Source organism: Diplotaxodon limnothrissa, linkage group LG20 (genome assembly GCF_057381915.1).
Source record: "Diplotaxodon limnothrissa isolate DT_005_m linkage group LG20, D_limnothrissa_male_GT1.1, whole genome shotgun sequence".
NCBI lineage: Eukaryota > Metazoa > Chordata > Actinopteri > Cichliformes > Cichlidae > Diplotaxodon > Diplotaxodon limnothrissa.
The window spans coordinates 27,512,512-27,534,394 of NC_140615.1; the positions used below are offsets into that span (position 1 = coordinate 27,512,512).

General features: G+C 40.9%; 2 protein-coding genes across 3 annotated transcripts in view; both read left to right on the plus strand.

Moving 5' to 3' along the window:
- LOC146611099 (uncharacterized) overlaps positions 1–3,885 on the plus strand; it is a 46,491-nt gene extending 42,606 nt beyond the window's left edge. The window contains exons 8-9 of the mRNA XM_085345034.1: positions 124–264; positions 3,295–3,885. Coding sequence (XP_085201160.1) covers positions 124–264; positions 3,295–3,804 — 651 coding nt within the window. The 3' untranslated portion in view covers positions 3,805–3,885. The remainder of the gene's footprint in view (positions 1–123; positions 265–3,294) is intronic.
- A 3,978-nt stretch (positions 3,886–7,863) lies between these two features.
- Positions 7,864–21,883, plus strand: part of slc2a4rg (SLC2A4 regulator) — a 40,450-nt gene continuing 26,430 nt past the window's right edge. For both annotated transcript variants that reach the window (XM_085345137.1, XM_085345138.1), the window contains exons 1-2: positions 7,864–8,323; positions 10,062–10,297. In XM_085345137.1, coding sequence (XP_085201263.1) covers positions 8,054–8,323; positions 10,062–10,297 — 506 coding nt within the window. In that variant the 5' untranslated portion in view covers positions 7,864–8,053. The remainder of the gene's footprint in view (positions 8,324–10,061; positions 10,298–21,883) is intronic.

The following is a 21,883-nucleotide window of genomic DNA, read 5'->3' on the forward strand; positions in this document are numbered from 1 at the left end:
TTGAAATAGAATTGTTTTTCAAAAGCCTGCTATTTGTTACATGTTGTGATATGTACTTTTTGCAGCGCTTAAAGATTGTAAATGCAATATTTGCCTGAGCTCTTACTTTGATTTTCCTAACAGGAAGCAGTGTTCATGGGCAATGGGGAACAGTACATCTGGAAGCCTCCAGAGGACAACGACATCATCACCTTGCACCCACCTCCACATCACCCACCTGGGGAAAATGAACAGGGACACCCATCGCCTCCAACTGCAAAGGAGGTAGTATGTGTGTCTGTGTATGTGGTGGGAGCTGAGGGAGGGACTACTAAAAAGTAAGGGCTACAAGAAGATGGATAGATAGACAGGTTTCTGATTACTGCTGTGTTTATCGAAGGGGGCGCCCATCTCATATGGCATGCCGTCATAGTACTGCTGCCCTGTGACCTGCCTGTCATACAAGGTTTCTGCTTACAGGCAAAGGTTGCGTGACATGGATCCAACACCCTGCTTGCGTGAACCCTGACCCTAATCTCCAGCCCCTCCCCCCACTCATCTATCTGCCTTGAAAGTATGAGCAGACAGATCAGACATGAGTATTGCTTGCCCTGAAATAATTAATAATCTCTTCACATTCATGGAGATGCTTGTTATATGCTAGATTTTGGTTGGGTTTTTTTCGCTTCATCAATCCAAGACCATGACCTCGACTGGGTCAGCATATGTCTGGTGGGGGAAGGAGGAAACCTGCGCTTTGCCAGTCATGTCAGATACTCCACCGCATGCGTTTCTGCAGAGCAACGCCACCCCCACTTTTCCACTCTCGGTCCCCTGTCTCATCTTTTCTCTCTGCTGGATACAGAATGAAGTGAGAGAATTGCAAGTTGTGTAGGAAATTCTGTTATGCCCGAGGGGCTGGGGGAGTCAGTCCAGCTAGATGGACAGACCCCTGTCTATAATTAGTCTGTGTTTAACACAACTTCTCTTTTTCCATTCCATTCACCAATCTTTTCTATCATCTTCAACAGGCCAGGGATAGTTTCTGTGCAGTAATAGTTTCTTAATTTTGACAACAAAATAAAACTTTCTTGCATTAAGGATGAGGAAAAAAGGATGAACTAAAATAAAGTATGGTTGTATCCATATTGTCTATCTGTAGGCATGTTCAGAACAGTAGAGCAGCAGTCCTGACAAGTTTAAAGCTACTGCTAAGTTTCTTGTCTACGCCTGTGTTGAGCCACACAATGCTGTTGAATGCTGTATGTGGAGACGAAGAGGTTACGTCTCAACTGTTTGGCTTCACTTTAACTCCTCTTTTTGCAAATCAGACTGATACACAGAGCAGCTGGCCTTGAATGCATCCTGCTATCTCTTTTTCTTTTTTTTGTCTTTTACAGACTTTTCTCTCTTTTTAGCGGCTGTTTTTCTGTTTTCAGTTGCCCTAACATGCCGATATACTTTGTATCCTCTAGAGTTTGTCAGTTACAGTCGTCGAAAGGTGTTGGATTTCCACTCCCGACTAAATCTCCTCCTCTTTTCTGGCGCTCTCTTCTTCTGCTCCACTCCATTTGTGGCTATTAGGAGGCGCTGCCTTCCCCAACCAATCGCATTGCATGAAACATGTCTTACCAGATGAATATCAACTGCTAGAAGACTGTTTGGAAACTTGCGCCATATCTGCTATTCATAAAGTTGATCACACACAGATGCATCATGCATATGGCTGTTTCCACTGCAAATCAGCAAATGCAGAAAATAAATTTGTGACTTAGCGAAGCCTCGGTCTAAGCAGAGTGTTCAAGCAATGCCAGAAACATAACAAAAAGGAGTACTGGGTGAGGAAGGAGAAAAGAAAACATACAATGTGCAGGCTTCCTCAACAGCTGCAGATACGAAGCCCAGTTTTGAAATCCCCATCATCTTGTGACTTCCTTCCTCTGCAGCAGAGCTGCAAATTCTGTGTGCACACGTGTGCATACGCTTGCACATACACACACACAGGCACACACACACACACACCACATTGGCTGCACACACTTACACCATACGCTAGGGTCTTTGTTTATCCAAAAAGGTCACAAAAGAGAGATTTGTGGGGGGAGGGAGTGTGCATCGCTTGAAATCTCTCAGAGATAGAACCAACAAACAGAGGAGAGAGAGAAAGATTTACAGACAGTGAAAGTGATTTACACTTAAAGTGTATTTCAAAGGGACGGTAAATATGTAAGACATATAAATGCAAGGTGAGCACACGCACAAAGAGCACTGTCTCTGTGTTCTCAGGTTTCAGTTGTTTGGGAGTGCACAAAAACAAGACTAATCTTGCTCCGCGTGTAAGCGTGTACATGTCTTTGTGTGTGTGTTTGTGTGTGGGGGTGGACACAAGAGTTTGCATAGCCAGTGTTTCTCAGGGCCAGTAGATCAGAGCTGCTGGCCTGGGTGTGAACATGGAAGGTAAACAAGACCATGTCCCACAATCCTCTGCTCTTATGCTTCTATTGTGGGGAATTCTGATAAACCAGTGTCGTGACCTCTGGTATTTCTGTGTCAAAATTGCATAAGACCTCACACATGGCCTTAAGTGGCAAATTCTAGATGTCCGATTTTCTCATTCGGACATCTGCATATGCAGTATGAGCTCACTCATACTGCATATGCAGTCATGCTGCACGCACATGCAGAGCACGAAAAAAAAAATGCACATAAGCAAATAATGAGCACAAAGCTTTTTTATTTTTTTTACATTTTTTTTTGCAAGTTGGCTGTGATCCAGCTCTTTCACACTATACTTCTGTTGCCAAAGCAGTCGTGGTGAAACTTTAACAGGTTCATCCACTGCACAGTTAATGCTGCCTCTCGGCCTAGAACTTAACGGACTGATAACATAGTTTACTCTTTCTTATCCTGCCCTGTAAAAAAAAAAAAAAAAAAATAGGTCAGGTCACAGCACAGAGCTCTGTCAACACATACACAAACTGTTGCATACGTACACAGTCCAGGCTCGGACAATTATTATTTGTCTGAGCCTGTAGTATATACAAAACGACTTATTCACAAATTATACCTTTATATCTGGAATGCATACAGAAGTGGACAAAAACGGGTAATTACAAAAATATTGGCGCTACATATAGATAACTCAGGAACTGGGAAAGAGGTGACTATTTAAATGCCAGTGCAAGTGTGGTTACGGACTTTCACCAACACATAGCTTCTATTTAAGGAGCTGTCATCAGTGGACTACAGGATAGAGTTGTAGTGCAGCGTTATTAACTAACAACATCTTCCTTCTCCTACTGTGTGTGTTCTCAGATTGCAGACACCTACTCTATCGTATGTAAAACCCAGAAAAAGAAACCTCCTATGGAACACAATGGAGCCAAGACCCTCCCACGATCCTTTGGTGGAGATAGAGGAAACATGGGTTCTCGGGGCCGAGGTAGGGGAGTCCAGAGCCAAGCACGTTCGCAGGAGGAACCCTGCTACGAGCCTGTAGGAGACAGGTCCTGGTCTTCCCCAGTGGCTGAGTCAGACCCTGCATACGCGACTATCGACCCACACCGGAAACGTGAGCAAGGGGGAACCAATAACAGCACAGCTGGGGGTAGTGCCACTCTGAAGAGAAAGAAGCAGCAGCAGCAGCAGCAGCAGGCAACACCAGCAGCACCTCAGGCCTCAGGACCAAGCACCCTTCCTACTAGAGGCCTGCCTGGTGGGGAAAACTTCTATGAGACCATCAGTGATGTGAAACAAGGGGGCAACAGCACTACCACCATCTTTACTTTCAATGATGGCATGGAGATGTATGTCACAGGCCTGTAGCTGACTGACAGGCAAAAGGGCCCAGAACCCACTGGTATAGAGTCTGGAGATTTTCCTGTTTACAGAACAACAGGTTGCTGTACATAGACACAAGGCCCTCTATAGTAAAACAACATGAGGATCCATTTTGTGTTGAAATCAGGTACAAACAGGGTCTTTATCCAGGTTCAGACTTCCTTTGATTGGTCTGTACTTAAGAACCAGCCTAAGCCTAGTCCAGCCCAAATATGGACTAAAATCATTTGAAAAAACAAACAAACAAACAAATAAAACTGGGATAGAGATCTTCAATCTGCTGTGTCACTCACCATAGTCACCTGTTTGTGCAACATTTTCCATAATATCTTTATTTTTATATGAAAACTCTTTAAAGCATATGTGGTGTAACTCACAACCTCAGAAGAACACACTTATATATATATATTATACTCTGTCCTGAGTATGATAAAATATAATATAAAGAAATGTGCATGCATTGTGCAACTAAAAACAGATAAAAAATAGTAGTAGCAGTGAAACTGGCTATATTGTACAAGGAATGTGAGGCACACTGTAACGTATTGTCCACAGTATACACACACAAACACACATGTACACGCCTCCTCTTAAGCACATGGATGTCACAGAGATTTGCGGTGCTATCTCTCCCTAAAATAAACACTCGAAACAGGTTTTCATTGTGCGCCGACCTGTTGCCTGGAAGACGCGATTGAGGTGTTGTGTCCAAATACTGGCTTATGATTTGTAGACCTGTTTAAATGTGAAGGATGTTGTCCTCAGAAATGATCCAACCCAAGCTTTTTAGCAGTTTTTGGTAATAGCCCACTTAATAATCACGACGCATATGTTTGGCTCGATAGTGTAACCTCCACTTGAATGAAGAGATTAGCTAAAAATCCACCTAAATTTGACATCTGTAGCTAGAGGCATGTTGACACACCCCAACACACACACACACACACATGCATACATATTTGGCAGTGATGCAGGGAAAAGTGATCAGGTCAGGGGTATTGAATGGCTTGTGCAAGAATCTCCCAAGAGTGATATGGATGATAGATTTCACAATGCAAGACTTTTACAGTATTATTGTGAATACAGAGAGAAAAATATTTTCAAAAAAAAAAAGGAAGTGAAAGAGTGTCCAAAATAATACAGGATGCTTCATCATGCGCAGTTAATGTCATATCTTTTGGGCACTGTAAACATCTGATTTTATGACCATTGTAATTTAGCGCTGGACAGCTGCAGGACTGCTGGGCTTATTTGTGCATTATTGTGCCGTAAAAAGCACAGCTCTGATTCGTTTTCTGGACTTAAGTTAAACCCAGAGCTCCCGGTAGCTTACCAGATTTAAGTCTTGTGGTTGAAATAGCAACAGAAGTCTTGGATTCCAAGGAAAATAAAGAGCTGGGCATAAAAATGACCAGCGAGTGTCTTTTGGAAGTTTGCCCCTCTCCCCACCCATGTCTCCAGCCTCTGTCCTGAGTTTGCTTCCATTATAAACAATGTCTTTCCCATGTAGCTGTGGGGAAACATTGAAGAAAAAAAAGGAACAGAGGGGAAAAAAACAAAATATTTGAGGCTTAATAAATGGGCATAAAGATATGAAGTGAAGAGGGATACAAACTTGCTCGCTGGCTGAGAGTAATAAGATGTATTTGATCTCACTGTGAGACCAAATGCAGAGAGAAGACAGGTTTAGTAAGGTTAGTAAATTAAATTAATAATGTCAGAAAGTATGTAAAAACAAATGCACTCTGTATTTTAATGCACTGTTTATTTTTTCTTACCTACTGACAATTCTATTGGTTGAATAGCTCATACCACTGCCATAAAAACAGTATGTTTATGTTGTTGGTGCAATATTTCCTGCTTGGTCAAAAAAAAGTGCATGCTTTAATATATCGAGATGAAAAATATTGTGGTACATAACTGATCTTGTTTGTTAATCTTTTCTGTTGTACTTTTGTTTTTCTTTTTTGCCATGTGACTCAAAGCAGTTTTTCCAAAGCAACAACTTGGAGGAGCAGAGCAAGAGAGCTAACAGGGAGGAGCCGCTGGGAGTTTAGGGTAGAGCTGTGTTTATTCTCTGCTCTGGGGGAGCAAGAAAGTGTCATGTTGAGGGGGTGGGGGTGAGGGTGCACACGCAGTATAAAGCTGGATGAGGCTCACTGCAAATGGACACAGACCCACAGGACACTCCTCCTCCTCTTTCTCCTCTAGTGTGTGCACAGAGAGCAACATTCAACCATGTGCTTCTCCAGTTTAGGGGAGGAAGCACATTTTGCTTACATTTGGTCAGCTCTTGCATAATGCTCCCTTTTCCAGCTGTGTTCATTCTATAATACAGACCTCTTTTTCCTTAGCTTCACCTTCCTCCCTCGCTGTGCAGGTGAGGTGTTTGATGTGCTATTCTGAGGGACTGGGAGCGAAATGGAAGTTGAGGAAGAGGGCAGAGGCTGTGGGTCACGCCAACCCCAGTCCGATATCAACAATGCACCCTCGGCTCAACTATTATCTAATGTGAGAAATGGCCAACAGCTGAGACGCTTAACAAGCTCCGCTGAAGCTTCCCTTAAACAATGCCGGCTGGAAGCCGCTATCGCACTTAATCCTTTTTCTTTGGCTGTCACCTAATGTGTCACATTTCCTTTATCCCGAGAGGAAAAAAAAGCACTGATGGATATGTTTGGTTGTTATACACACATCGAGACAGATGTTCATTGCACAAATACAGTATGATGATGTAAATGTGTAAAATACACTGTTGCTGTTCTGATGTTGTTGCAATGTAACATACAGTATACATTTGTTGAAAAAAAAGAGATGGTTGTCATAGACACATTGTACTTTGTGGATGCAAAATCTTTCATGCTTTCCATGCAGATACAGACCCTGTTTCTTAATTGTCTTCTTATATAAATATGGGCCAATACTGCTGTGACAGCTGTAGCCAATGTTGTATGTTCCTAAAGCACAGGTTTTAGTTTCAAAATAATTCATATATTAAAATATAGTGTGACAGTGCAGATACTGTATGCAGAAGATTGTAATGTTTTATATTAACCTTCATAAAATATTAAAGTGAGTTTTTACTTTTCTAATAAAGTGGCACATCAGAAAGTGTTTGTTTTGCCTGTAGTTTCATTGCTTTGTGACAGCTTTCAAACTACACCTGGTTCCTGCTCTGCAGCGGCCTCTCATTTGAAAGTGCAGCTTACAAGAAAATGCTTTTTTGTGTGAGAAATTAAGCAATACAGCAGGAACAGCTGGGAGGTGTACTGTGTCGTTCAATAACAGGAGCTATGCTGAATGAAGAAAGGTTGCTGAAATCTTTTTTTTTCTTTCCGACCACACTCAAAAGGCATTTTATAAAAAGGAAGCAGACACATGGACGACATATAAAAATAGAGGAATATGACCTGAAACCTCTCGTGCAATGCAGTGCAAGTCAAGCTTACGCAGATTTGAATTAATCACCATAAATCTGTACCTTGCTTCTGCAAATGACCTTATTTACTGCAGTGAGTTGCAGTGTTTCATGCTACTGTGTCCGGACGGTGTTAGTTTTCCAAAATGCTAACTTTTGAATTAGCATACATTTCCCCATTAATGCAGGCCAAGTCACTTATAAGGAGAAAGCAGTGTATGCATTTTTTCTATAATAACTCGCCTACAATGAGAAGTTCAGGTGTAATAGTTTGCAACTCGCTAAAGTGCTATTTGAATTGCAAAATTATAAATGCGCAGTTAGCCGCTGAGGCCTGCACGCTGTTTTTCCTGTACTCTCTCGACCTCGCCTCCCTCGCAGACCGGCTCAGCGTCGACAGACACCGGCCGGTAAACTGAGAACACGCCCCTCTCTCTCTTCCACCCACAGTACTTAGCTTCGAAAAAAATGTTATTGACAGAGTGAAACTAGCCAATCACCTGCAGCTTTGCGGTGGACGCGTGCCAGAATGTAATGTTTATATATGCAGAGCACCAATAGGAGTGGAGCAGAGGGGGCGTGGCAGCCGTTTGGAGGAAAGAGGCAAAACAATCTTTTATCCTCCTGACCGGGCGGCTTTTTGGGGCAGCGGCGGCGGCAGTGGTAGAAAACTTTACATGTAGGCTAGGATATAAGTAAAGACACAGACAGTTCCCATCAACTTGCGACAATCCTAATAAATGTATCTGACTCCAGCAATTTGCACTAAAATTTCTAGAAAGCTGGTTTTCTTTCTCCTGCTCGCCTTGTCTGAATATGGAGTCCAAATATATTGTGGAGAAGTCGTCGGTTGGGACAGGAGCTGGCGGTGCGGACTTTAACTGTCGGACCGGCCGCTCGGTGCTCCGCGACACCCGGGTCCCTTCGGTGGAAAAAACCGGTTCCATGTCGGCGTACACAAACGGGGCCGTGCCGTACAAAAACGTAATGGACGGCGGCTTGGCGGCGGAGATTAAAAGCGAGAGGACCCCTCTAAAAGGGAACGGGCTGTCTCTGGGTGGTCGGCTGTTGCACGACGTGGAAAAAGTAAGTGCAGTTGAGATGTTTTACGCGTGTGCGCACGACTCCATTAGCCGGTAAAGTCCCTTCATATACCCGAGTTACCGCTCAAGATAATATCGCCCACGTAATGTTAGCGTGTCTGCAAGCTGTGTGACTTCAAAGTTTTGACATTTTACGCCATTTTCATGTGCTGTTATTACGTTTTAACGGTTGCGACTGTGAGGCTTATACGTCACTACTGTGTCGTTATTTTTAAATAACTTTTAAGCGCCCGTTATTTCAATTCCTGCCCGTTCCTATCATTATTAACTCCATCGTACTGTAACCGCTTTTAATGGCGGCTCACTCTTTGCAAAGTTTACAGAAAAGGGGGCAGGGACGTCAAACTACAAGCCCAACCCCCCTCCCCCATAACTTAAGGGTGAAGCTACAGTTTGGGCTTCCTGGCGACATGGGAAGGCCCGACTATAACTACACATACGCCACGGACTTAACAGTAAAGACACGTGATATATTGTTGTTGTTGTTGTTGTTGTTTGCGTCGGCCTTGTACTTGCATTGTGTGTGCCTGTATTTAATTTGTGAGCCTTTATGCAGACAGCAAATAAATCTCATAATAAATATGCCAGTTACTCACGATATTAAAACCACGACATCAACTTATCAAAATAATCTCCTCACAATGTAACACTGCTGGGAAATACTGGGTCCTGCCATTCATATGAATGCGGCTCTGACACTTGTTGCCGGCTGGAGCATTTTTGCAGACCAAGCACACCCCGTAACAGTATGGGCCCTCCCCGGTTGCAGCAGCCTCTCTTTAGCAGGATAGTGCACCCTGCTACCAAATTCCCAAGATCGCAATCTGATTGTCCCAGCAGAACAAGCCAGAGCCACAGGAGCCCCACCCCACAACCCACAAAACCCAATGGATACTCTGCATCCCAGTGGCAGACACTATAGGACAATCCCAGAGGTCTGGTGTGCGTGGCCATGCCCTTATTTCTGTCACCTCAGATTTAAAAACTTTTTTAAATCTGAAAAAAGCATGTGGAAAGCAGTTCTGGACTGCCAAAGTATATTTGTAACATTTTATAAAGTTAGTGGTTAATCAGTTATATAGATAACACAATGAGGCATATAGTTACTTTTACACTGTACGTGCTAGTTATTTTCATATATTATCATGTAATATTCAATAGAGTTTCCATTTGCATCGCAGAATACACAAAACTGGACACTGGACCTGGCAGTTATGTGTATTTAGCAGATTTACACAGCTACTTTTCTAGATTTGTGTTGTTTTGTAATTTAGGTGGCAGGAACAGAAATGATAACCATATTCTAACCCAGGATTGCTTCTGTTCTGGTTGGTTCAGCAGCGTTCATGTCCAGTGGAGAGGACAATAACCTTGGGTTTATTAAGTGAGAGGAAGGAAAAATTAAAGAAGATGCTATTTAAGGCAAACGGTTACACTAAAAAACACCATACCCTGGCTTGTATATAATATATATATATATATATATATATATATATATATATATATATATATATACGGTTACACTAAAAAACACCATACCCTGGCTTGTGTGTGTATATATATATATATATATATATATATATATATAATTAGAGAAAAACAGTAATCTTATGCTCAGTTAAATAAGAACTTAATGGTATTGCTAGACTTAATGTTTTTAATCGAGGCCTGATTGTAACAGAGATAAACTCACTGTAATTTTTTCTTGCTGCATTTTCTAGAATGGCCTGTTGGACCAAAAAGACACAGGTTCCACGGGGATCCTGAAAAGGGCAAGCCCCACTCACTGCCTGGGTGTAAACGGGCAGTTGCCAGGTGGCTTTATGCATTTGGACATCAGAAACCCTGGGAAGCAGCCAGACCCGACCAACAACTTCAGAGTAGCGCAAGGGCAGATCCTACCACAGACAGAGAGATATTCCCTCTCATCATCCCACATCCCTGTCCCCAGAAACAGGTATGGAGAGGCTGATGTCATCTATAGTCATGGACACTTGGTGAATCTTTGGTTTTCTTTTCTCTAGTGTTCCTTGTTGCATGAAAGAGAACTTCAAGAAATATAGTTATCTGATGTGTTTCCTACTTTTATCTTTGCATTCATTCACAAGCTTGGGCATATGTGAATAGATTGTAGCTATAGATTTATGCAGCACATTGTAAACAATCAAACCAGATTTTGTGCTCTTATCTCTATTAAGCCCCTATCCCACTACTAGTTTGGCACTGAATATGTGGTGATAAAAGTGTTGCAGGCAGTTTTCATGCACAGCTCTGGACTTCTGTTCCTTGCCAATGCTTCGACATCTGGCTAAAACTGTACAGTGGTTTGGGCATGAATGGTGTGGGGGCGTGCTGGTTAACTGACTGCATGTTTGGTATTTCATCCAGAATGGTTTCGAAACTCGTCTTAAAAGAGCCAAAGCTTTATGAGGGCCAGGATTGCTCAAGCGCTTGACCAAGTGAAAAGGAGACTGCATGAAATAGTGACAGTGCATTTCGCTGATAACTCCACTATCTAGATTTCGGAAAGTTTTTTTTTTTACTACTCGCATGTCTAAATGTATTGATTGCACCTAAGCTCAATGCCATCTTTGTTGACCCTCTCTTGACGGGCTAGTGGATATATCAGCGTGATGTGTTCACTGTATGTCAGGCAGTAAAATGCACCTTTGCTGTGTGTGCGAGTGAGTGTATTTTATTAGATGTTTCATGTGCATTGCAGTTTGCTTTTCCTCCAGTTGTTTCACACTATTTTCACACAGAGACACATGAGTATTCCTGCCCAGAGCCTTCTGTGATTGGTCTTTGTTAAACATACATGCAGAACGTGCACCCTGAGACAAGCCTACTGCACTAAAGTGATTATGTAACAGTTAAAGCGGACTGGGAGAGGCTGTAGGTGGTGCCTAAGAGCATTTTCCTTCTTTTTATACAACTGCTGGGGTTATTGTCCGTGTCCAAAAACTGTTTGCCTGTCAGACTGCACTTTCACGCTGAAATACCTGTTAGCTGTATAAAAACTGAGCACCTTCTTGTTGAATATGTTTATATGCAAATGTCACAATTCTTTAAGAGGTTCTGTATGATAATTTCTGCAAATGTAATAACATTCATCGGTACAAATAGTAAGCAGGCATCGTTTTTGTATGGGTCTGGGGGTTTGCACAGCGCACGTTTACTGTTTTCCGTCCTTCTCTCATCATCACATGAATTTCACGTGCTGCTGGTCATGTATGATGTGAGGGAGTGTCTCCTGGGAACATGCAAGACTGAGCGTGCGTTAAAAACCAGGGTGATAGTGTTAAACAAAGACAAAATGGCTCTTTTTTTCTTTTCTTCTTCTTCTTCTTCTTCTTCTTCTTCTTCTTCTTCTTTTTTTTTTTTTTTTTTTTTTTTTTTTTTTTTTTTTTTTTTTTACTGATCTGTTCAGTTTAGAAACATTTATGTTTCTTTTTATCTCCACAAGGCACAAGAACATAGTCTGGGTTGACACTATGCAGTGGCTAAAAGAGGTTGCATAACATTATATAACTGCGCAGTGATATTAGCGAGGCCTCTTTGTTGCTCCATTGACCTTTCGGAGTAACTTCTAGTCTCTACTCTGCTCCAACTGGTTTTGCTGGTGATAGAATCTCCTTTCTCTCTCTCTCCATGAAATTGTTTACCTAGTCATTATTCATATTTGGATTTAAACTAGGTCTGTGATTGATTCATTAGTTGTTTGCTCTATAAAACATAAGAAAGTATTGAAACTTGAACTTCCAGCTCTCAAGATAATATTGGTAATATGAAATTATCAATATTTTATTGTTTGGTAGCTAATACATATATCTCTACGTAAAATGAATTTTGTACTGATTCTAGTAGGAGAGCTCATAATGCTTGTTTGATTTTCTTGGCTCATCTCAGCTCTCTCTGTTACCCAGATGTGCATGCATGTGGTATTCATCACAAATTATAAGAGCACTTTAAAAGGGAACTCTTATTGCCACACAAACCCACTCACAGTAATTTGGTTTTGACAAATCTGGCTTTGACCTTCACAAAGTAACAGCACTGCGCTGCAGTGTAAGGTACCTGTTTTTTCTGCTAGTGTTGGCCACAGTTGGAAAGTGGTAGTTGTCTATGTGGGTGTAACTAGGGCTGAACGATTATGGAAAATAATCTAATTGCGATTTTTTGCCCCAATATTGCGATTGCGATGCGATATGCGATTATTTTTTAAGGTCTTTGTCTTCTGTATTATTAAACAAAGACAAGCAATACATCATATAGTATGGCCAATACTATATTACATTAATTTTAAACTGTTCTTTCCTGGAAGACAGACCTCTGTTATGATGACATGAGGTGATGCATGAATTGATGACTGACATTTTTATTTAACTTCTTCAATCACAACAGTATATTTGAACATACACAATAGTTTATTTTTAGCTTACAAACATCTGAGCATAAAGTGCTGACAAGGAACCCTGGTGTAAACATTAAAATGAAAGTCAGTACAATGTGCAGATTGCAGAAATATACATAAAAAAAATCAGTGGCTTTACCACACTCAGTTTTTCGACATCTGTGAACTACTAGACAGTCATTCAATTAAAAAATAATATTAAATAAATAAAACTAATAAATAAAAAATACACACATCTTACTGATCTCTGCAGTCAGTAACATTACACATAAAGTGCAAACATAATAGCAATTGTATAAACACAAACACGCCTTTAAAGTTTAAAGGCGTGAAATTGGACGGTCTAGCCTTCTGATTAGCGTCACCGCTGTCTCGGTGGAGTTTAATAAACTCGGCCGTCTGCTTCTTGCTATCTAAAATATAACCAGACACTGGCGTAAATTCTCGACTGTCTCATACTTCTGTTTAATAAGTTTTCTGTTTGACGTTTAGTCAGCTGTGTGAAAACCAAGGAGGAACCCACCCGGGGGATTAATAAAGTTTTATTTTATCTAATCTAATAACTTTAATCTCAGCCAAACCGATTTACTCACGAACAAACAAAACACTGAAAAAAGCCCAACAATAACATTTTTAGGTTGTCTAAGTGACTTATATATTACGTTTAACCCGAGCAGCGAAACTCCGCGGTGATCTGAAAATGATGTGCCGGGAGTTGTGCCGTTCTCGGCCGCATCAGTAATCCTCGAGCTCCCGGCTAGCTGTCGAGCTGGTGGGTAGCAGACGCCTCTGAAAACGTCGAAGCACTTTTGCAAATATGGGATATCTTGATAAACCGAGCAGATATTTGATGTTTACACAACTACTTTCTCGCCTGAAAATATGTTAAAAGTTTATTTTGTGACCCAGAAAGATTAGTATGAGTAATTTTAAAACTTAGTAGCGGCCGCCATTGCTGGAAACTGGAGTTTGGCTGGGCCGCGCTATGAATTCTGGGATATGGTAGTAATTTGGACAGCCTTATAATCGCAGTATAATCGCAGCCTTTGCGGTTAGAAAATTGCACTTGATCATGTCGCGATATTATCGCAAATGCGATATATCGTTCAGCCCTAGGTGTAACCCCCAGTGCATTTGTAGCACTCTTTGCCTTGCGTTAGATTATGTCAACAAAGCCATTTATTTTCATTGGTTCTCCACCGACTTGGGTAATACCGTCAGTGTGGGACAGGATTAACTGTGTTTAAAAAGAACTTACTTTAAAGATGTCATTCAGTCCTCTGTGTGTTTTATATTAACTGCTTTGTCAGTTGCATATTGTTTCTTCAATACGACTTGATACTTTTACACCTTGTCTTGTTATTTTGCAAATGCCGCAAAGTAGGTCACTATTCCTTAGACAAGCCTGGACAAAGATCTTGCAGGAAGGAAGAGGAAGAATCAGCACATTTACTTGGGCACAAATGGTTATGGTCATCTAAACATAGTCAAACTGCAGCACATTTTTAAACATTCCCACCTGTCTTGTCAGCTGCGGTCTTAGTGTGTGTGTCTCCTTTTAACTCTCTTTTTTATGTTCGCTCTGCAAAGTCTCCCTTTCACCCACATGCCTAAGTATACCACGTCAACCTGTCAGTAGTCATCAGTGTGAGATCTAGTACCCTGATAACAGAACAAAGACCAGTTTGAATGAACATTAAAAGAGCTCTAAGAAGTGAAGGGGGCGGGGCTGTTTTGTTGCGATATGAAAAGCTTTTCTCTTATCGGTCCTTGGTCAGGTACACCGTTACCACAGTAGGGTAACATGAATGGAAAACATAGAATCAGCATAAACAAGACACCAGGAGGGAAAAACAGGTCTGTTTTTAACATAATTACTGACCGGCCTCTGACTCAGTCTGTATAAGAATCACCAGCAGGTTTTAGGTCTGGCGAGCAGGCAGAATGTAGTTCATCACCTCTCAATCCCCCTTCATCCACCTCATTACCAATACACTTCTCCCAAAGGAGACATTACTGGTGATTGTTGAAGGTCAGAGGAACATCTAACCCACCCCCACTGTAGTGTGGAGGTGTCTAACCCACATTCAGGGTGCTGACATTTCGTCCTGATTGAGGGAGATATAGTTGCATAGTTGCCTTGAAATGACACTTTAGGGTTTCCAGATTTGAGATTAAAAAAAATTACCGTAATGTCAGTGTTAAAGTGAGGAAAGTGACGACCGTTATCAGTATTATTGCAGTGCTGTTAAAACACATAAAAAACACACATTACACATGCAGCAACAGGACAACATGTAGTGTTGGTTACAAAGATGGCTTCAGTTTATATCGCTGGCAATGTGCTAACAAGTCAGACTGGCAAACTGTCATATTTCCCATTTTTGATTCTTTTTAAATAGTGGGAAGTACTTGTGAAGGGATTTCCTTCCTGTCTTTTGCAGACAGGGTGACAATTTTTAATCACATCTTTCTCAGCACTATGCTGAAAAATGAAATACGACCACACTTAAAAGTCAGTCCTACTATTAAAAAGATAAAAAAGATATCTGCCCTGTCTTTGGGCCAAACAAACTCGCTGTGCTGGTTCAGCTGCATCTGTTGCTAAATTTGGTTAATGGTGAATAGTACTGTTGTTATTTTTTCAAAATATGGCAATCAAACATGATTTCATTTATAATTAGGACTTTAAATGGTAATTGTATGTTAAAAATGTTTGTTTTTTCATAAAATCAATGTCTGAAAAATCCCTTCTGAATTAGAAGGTACATTTTCACCCTTGCTTGTAGCCTCCTTTCTTCCCTCCAGAGTACAAGAGGTTAAACCTCTTGCACTGATAGGCAGGGGTTAAAGGTCATCTTCAATGAATGGAGTCATGCAAGTGGGGAGGGTCAGATCAGGACGCAAGCAGGCATCTGGAATGTCTGCTAGGTCAGCCTCAGGATCTGGGTTATGAGCTACATAGGTGATTTATAACCCCAGAGGATTGTAGCAGACAGCTTATCATCTAACTATGCAGCTTTACTGTCTACTGATTTGGAGGGGCACGGAGGAATGAGGATCTACTATCAAAGTAAAAAGTTTTCAGGGTGCACCTTTGTGGCTGTCTCTGAATCACTCCTTCTTTAATACTAATAAAGGTCTCTGGAAGAAGCGCAGACTAATGGGGGGAATCTGCACTGTGTGTGTATGTGTACAGAGCTCTAATGAGACATTAATCATCTCCTGATATGCGGTGAAGAAGAGAGGCAAAATTTCATTTCAGTTTCATAAGTGAGGAGGAGCGTAGGAGGCATGCAGGAATGTTTTCTGCAAACAGCGCTCTGTTGTAAAAACACTGCTCTCTATATTATGTGTTGGATACATGTTCAGTTAAAAGGCCTGGATTGCTTTTTCGTGTTCGCTAGTGTATATGTCAGTTTTTATAGTGTCCTCGGGCAAGATGCCTTAAGGACAGGGAAAGAAATGCTTATCACGAGGGAAGGAAACTCTCATTGCGCAGCTCTGGCAAGGCTGCAGAAAAATGCTTTATCGCTTGCTCACACACACTAATAGATGCTTACATAACGCCTCCTGTTCTGCCTCAGCAGCGTTTAAAGATTCCAAAGTCAACTATCTCTCCTTCTCCTCAGTCAGTCTCTCTGTCCTTCTGCCCAATTCTTTATACCAACCACCAGCTGTGCAATCCCCTCCTACCCACCGACAACTGCCACCTTTCTCTTTCCTGTGTGTCATTATGTCCTTCCCTTAACTTTGCTTTATCTAAACAACTGTTATCATTCCCTCGATATCCTTCCCTCTTGAGTCATTAACATTCTCTGTTTCAGTGTTGGGAAGGTTACTTTTGAAGTTTTACAGATTATTTATCATTCTGTTATTTTTTTTTTCAGAAATAAATCCCTTTTATGTTAGTGTTTATTCCAGCTTTATTAAGACATCTTCAATTTTTTGCCATACAAGCATAAGGTTTGTCACAACTGTTATTGTTCCTATCAACTCTTAGTCAGGTGCAGCCATACTTTCGATCATTTAGATCTCTGCATCCTAATGTCTATGTGGCCCACACTACTTGCACATAGACTCCCACCAGTTCAAATCAACAGAGAGGAGTGTAAAGCAAAAACAAATCATCTGCAGGCTGGAGAGAGGTAGTTTCTGCTGGAAGAAACAAAAAACGCTTTACTCTGTACAGTAATGTCAGAGGCCTTTCCTTATTTTGGTTGGAATTTGAAGCTCTGAAAGACATTCTTGTCCCAAGACATGGCCACCTGCCTTGACATGGTCAGCTGGTTACTCGCATGACAGACTCGGGTTGGTTCAAGTAATGCATTTTGACATGCGGGCGGAATCAGAAACAAAATGCAAAAAGATATATCACCATTGTGGAATAAGTGGACACTGCATCAATGTAGAGACAGGTTCTTGAATGCTTTCTTGCACTGATGTTTGTCCCAGGCCTTTGCTCACCCGCGTGATTTGCAAAAGGGCCAATAGAAAATGCAACAAAAAAAGAATAACTTCTGTATTCTCACAGAAGCGTTGCATGGGACATAATGTATTTGGATGCAACCCAATATTTTTATTTGTAACTAATTTATTTACTTGTTTCCCCCGTAATTGCACCAGATTACAATTACTGGTATGTGCATACCATACTGCAGCACTGTTTGGTCTACATTTGCTGTTGGCTGTGAAAGAAAATGGTAAGAGTGCTTTTCTAAGTTGTTATTAGTGTCTAAATGTAAAAAAATAAAATGAAATATGATTTTAGCCCATTGTTTTGTTGTTATTCGGCAGCATCATGGGATTATAATGTATCCATCAGCTTATATGGACAATTGGATCCTTTTGTAATGTGCTGTAGATTGATAAAGTTTTTTTTTTTATCATGTTGCTATCATGTTATAGGGTGGCTGTAGCTCAGGTGGCAGAGCAGGTCAGCCACTAATTTGAAGGTCGGTGGTTCGATCCCAGGCTGCCTCCTGGCGGCATGCCAAATATCCTTGGGCAAGATACTAACCCCATGTTTGCCTACTGGTGGTGGTCAGAGGGCCCGGTGGCGCCAGTGTCCGGCAGCCTCGCCTCTGTCAGTGCGCCCCAGGGCAGCTGTGACTACAATGTAGCTTGCCATCGCCAGTGTGTAAATGTGTGTGTGTGAATGGGTGAATGACTGAATGTAGTGTGAAGCACTTTGGGGTCCTTAGGGACTAGAAAAGCGCTATACAAATACAGGCCATTTACCATTTCTAGGCAACATGATGATTACGTAATATCTGACATAGATAACAACCCCCAGAGATTTAAGATGCACTTGGTCTCGCAACTCCTGATGGCGTAGGAGGAATTAACAGATAAAGAAACAAACACAGACAGTCAGAGAGATCAAATCAAGTCAAACGCTCATTTGTTTTCTCTCTTTGTGCAGTTTGCTTTTGTAGATGTGAATACACAGTCGGATATGGACCAAAACAGTTTTACTAAAATTCTTTGGACAAGGTGGTCTCAGCCTGCTTTCAAACAGGCTCCAGAGAGGTTTGTTTATGATCCGACCTCAATCTGACTCAGTATATGCTGCAAGTTTTTTGAGCTAGCAGAGCACTATTGATTGTGTATCGTACAAAACCTGCACAATATTACCAGGTAAATACGAATGTTAAGAGTAAATTCTTCATGTTATCCACTTGTTCAGACCACAGCACCTTCCTCTCGTATTTACTTTGGTTGCTCCCTCCCCTCACATATCCGGCCAGTAAGCGTACCAGACATTCTCACATGGTTTGTAGTGCCACATTTTGGATCGCTTGGAGTTTTCTCTCTGTGAAAAGAAGAGTTTACCAACTCCTGAGCTGATTCTCCCCCAGAGGAAATGATCTATAAGTGTGAAAACACCCTCAATAACGTAATTGGTAAATGGACTGGTTCTTATTTAGCAGTTTTCTACTCTACCTGAGCTACACTACCAAAGCTCTTTACACAACCTGCCTCATTTACCCATTCATACAAGCACTTTTTTCGGTGCTTTTTCCATTTAAGTGGTTTCTATCTAACGTTCACACACATTTATTCTCTGATGGATGCGTCTGAGAGCAACTTTCCCAAGGATATTTGGCATGCAGACCAGGGATCAAACCACCAACCATAAGGTGTGGAAACGATGGCACACTCATCACTGGAATTTTCACATTGTTTTTGTTGGCATTGCAGTTGCAGATTTGCAGACTCAAAAGCCAAGGAGTGATTTTGAGTAGAAAATGTGTTTACTGGTGTGCAAGGTTAAAAGTTTTTTTGTTTTTTTCCTCCAAAGCATATAGTCTGACAGTATTATACATTTAAATTGTAAAAATCCAATGGCAAAGCTAAATATGCCAATTTTACTACTCCTTCCTGTGAAAGATAGATTGGCACAACACAGCAGGAAAATGAAAATGTTCTGAGTATGCTGCGTAATGCTTCGGTGCATTTGCAAATGGCATCCAAAACCAGCTCCAGGATGGCTGACAGCAAGCCACATTCATGGGTTTTCCTTTCCCTTGTTTCAAATCACAACACTTATAAATACACACACAACTCTATCGAAGTCATCTCGTTCTGCTGACAACAAGGAGTGAAATTCAGACAGTACTGCAAACTTAAAAGTTTGATGGACTCTTACTGCGTACTTTGCCCTGTGCAGAGGGAGGGGGGGGGGTCTTATATTTGTTTAAATTACTGATAATGGTTTTTGGGTTTGGTGATGTCACTGCTGATAACAGTTTTTAGGAAATAAAAATATTTGTAAAAAATCCATATGTTGGCTGATATTCTTTGTGGTACTTTTGTATTAGCACCCCCCTTTTTCCTTGGCAGGATGCTTATTTAACATTTCTTTATCTGTTTAACTAAAATGGTGTGTCCTTATGATGCTTTTTCTTGATAGCTTTTGGCCATTACTGAACTTAGAGCAGAAATTTCTACACATAATGTCAGAAAATTTTCCTCTTCTTTTTTCCTGTCTCTTCTTTGTTACACTGGCTATCTGCATCTCAGTTTGGTAGTATGCAGGACATGGAAAAAGCTTATTTCGGGTAGTGTCCTGAAAAATGTCAGGTGAACGTGATCTCACTTGTAGTAAACGACTTTGACAGCCCCGTCTTTTGGTTTAGTCAAAAATTCAGTTGTACTGGGCTACTGGCATTTCAGTCGTTTTTGTGTTGGCACTGACTTCGCAAAGTGCCAGGAACTGCAATTCAATACATCAAAATGGGAAGAAAATACCTGGAAGCACTACATAGACTGTAAGTCTTCTCTTCAAAATAATTTTCAAAGATTAGGGCTTAGATAAACAGATTATAAAAGCTACCACGCCCAGACTCCAAAAAAACAGTGGGCCCAAATCCTCACAAGCTTCTAGAAACCCCCTACGCTTTGTGTGTATCCTTAAGTGTGTGTAGACATGTGCATCCTGAACAAAAGAACTACAGTATACAGGCTTTGATAATCACTTATCCTCATGCTGGTGGACAAGATGAGCAGTCAAGCAACATGTGAACAGATGTGTGTTTTCCTTTTTCACCCCCCTATTTTTCTCTTTATCTCATCAACATGCACAGATGTGCACACACACACACACACACACACACACACACACACACACACACACACACACACACACACACAATCGCTTTCATTCTGTAGCCACAGTGAGGTAGTCAGGTTTCATTTAGCACTGATCTGCCAGTAAGGCTGTTGTCCTCTCACCTCCTGGTTATTGCTTCATGCGTCACACTGTTTGCTCTCCCCTGCTAAGCTATTCAGCAGTATTTACACACAAGTCAGTTATATGCACAAAGTCAAATTATAGATGACTCCATGATTTAGCCACATGATACACAGATGTTTCCATATTAATGTTTGATAAATGTATGTGTGTGGGTTGTGTGTAACAGAGAAATAGAAGGGAAAAGAAGTGGTGCTTTATGTGCATATTGTTTGCTTTTTCACCTGCTAACTTGGGATCTGTGCTCTCCACTTGACTGGATTGATTTTTTTTTCCACACACCCTTTTTTTTTGTCTTTGTGCTAGCTAAATCTTATCAGTCCTATTGAAGAGAAAGCACTTCACACAGCCCATATTTCCAAGTTTTGTTTGTTTGTTTTATAACTACAATAGTATTTTGCTTTACTTGAATTTAATTTTAGTTGCTATTAATAACACATGAAGATGGTTATAAGCATTTATTTATTTATTTATTTACTTTTTAGCTGAGTACTCTCAGGAACACAGTGACTGGACTCCTGACTGCTGCCAAGATAATGTGGAGATTTCCGGCCTGTGGAGATGCAGAAAGTAACCCCTCTTAATCTTAGTGGCTTCCAGCACCAACATGCCACTGCACAAAGCAGTGAGTGTGTGAAGCTGTTCAGTGAGGTGTAAAGTACAGCACCGATCACTTCCTGACTAACCTGTAGAACTTTCATAGCTGTTCCGAAGCACAGAAATACTGAGAGATTTTCATATTCCTGTTAGTCTTTCTTTTCAGATTTGCTGGATTTTCAACTCTGGCTTTTATCTGAAACTGAACTTTTTTTTTTCTTATTTTTTGGTTCATATATGATAGATCCAATGGTGAAGTCTCTCCAAGCTCAGCATTTTTCATCAAATCTATCTTGCTTGCAACCTCTTTAGAGGACAAGACTGGGCTGATCACAAGTCTCTTGTCTAACACCTTTTGCTCTGTCCGAATTGCCGTGACCTGGCTTGGGCCAAGATTCAAAACAATGATCAATATGTTTCACACTATATTTTTTCACCACAGTTGGCCCATGAGTAAACAAGAGAGAGAGAAAAGAGAGGAAACCATATGCTTAGTTTTTATATAAAATTTACACCAAGGTTTCTATAGAACCTGAACATTTGTGTTTTATGCTTTTTGCTTGCTGTCAAGGAAGTGACATCCTCAAGAAGATACTAAAGTAATTGTATAGTAAAATTACCAAAAAGAAAAAATAAATAATATGCATGGAAATATAAAAATAAAAAATAAAAGCACTATGTGCAGGAAGTTGTAATGTGTAGGAGTAAAGATTAAAGTAAAGATTTTTACACATTTATAAGGTAAAAATAAAAGCCAAAAGTTAAAGTTGTCATGG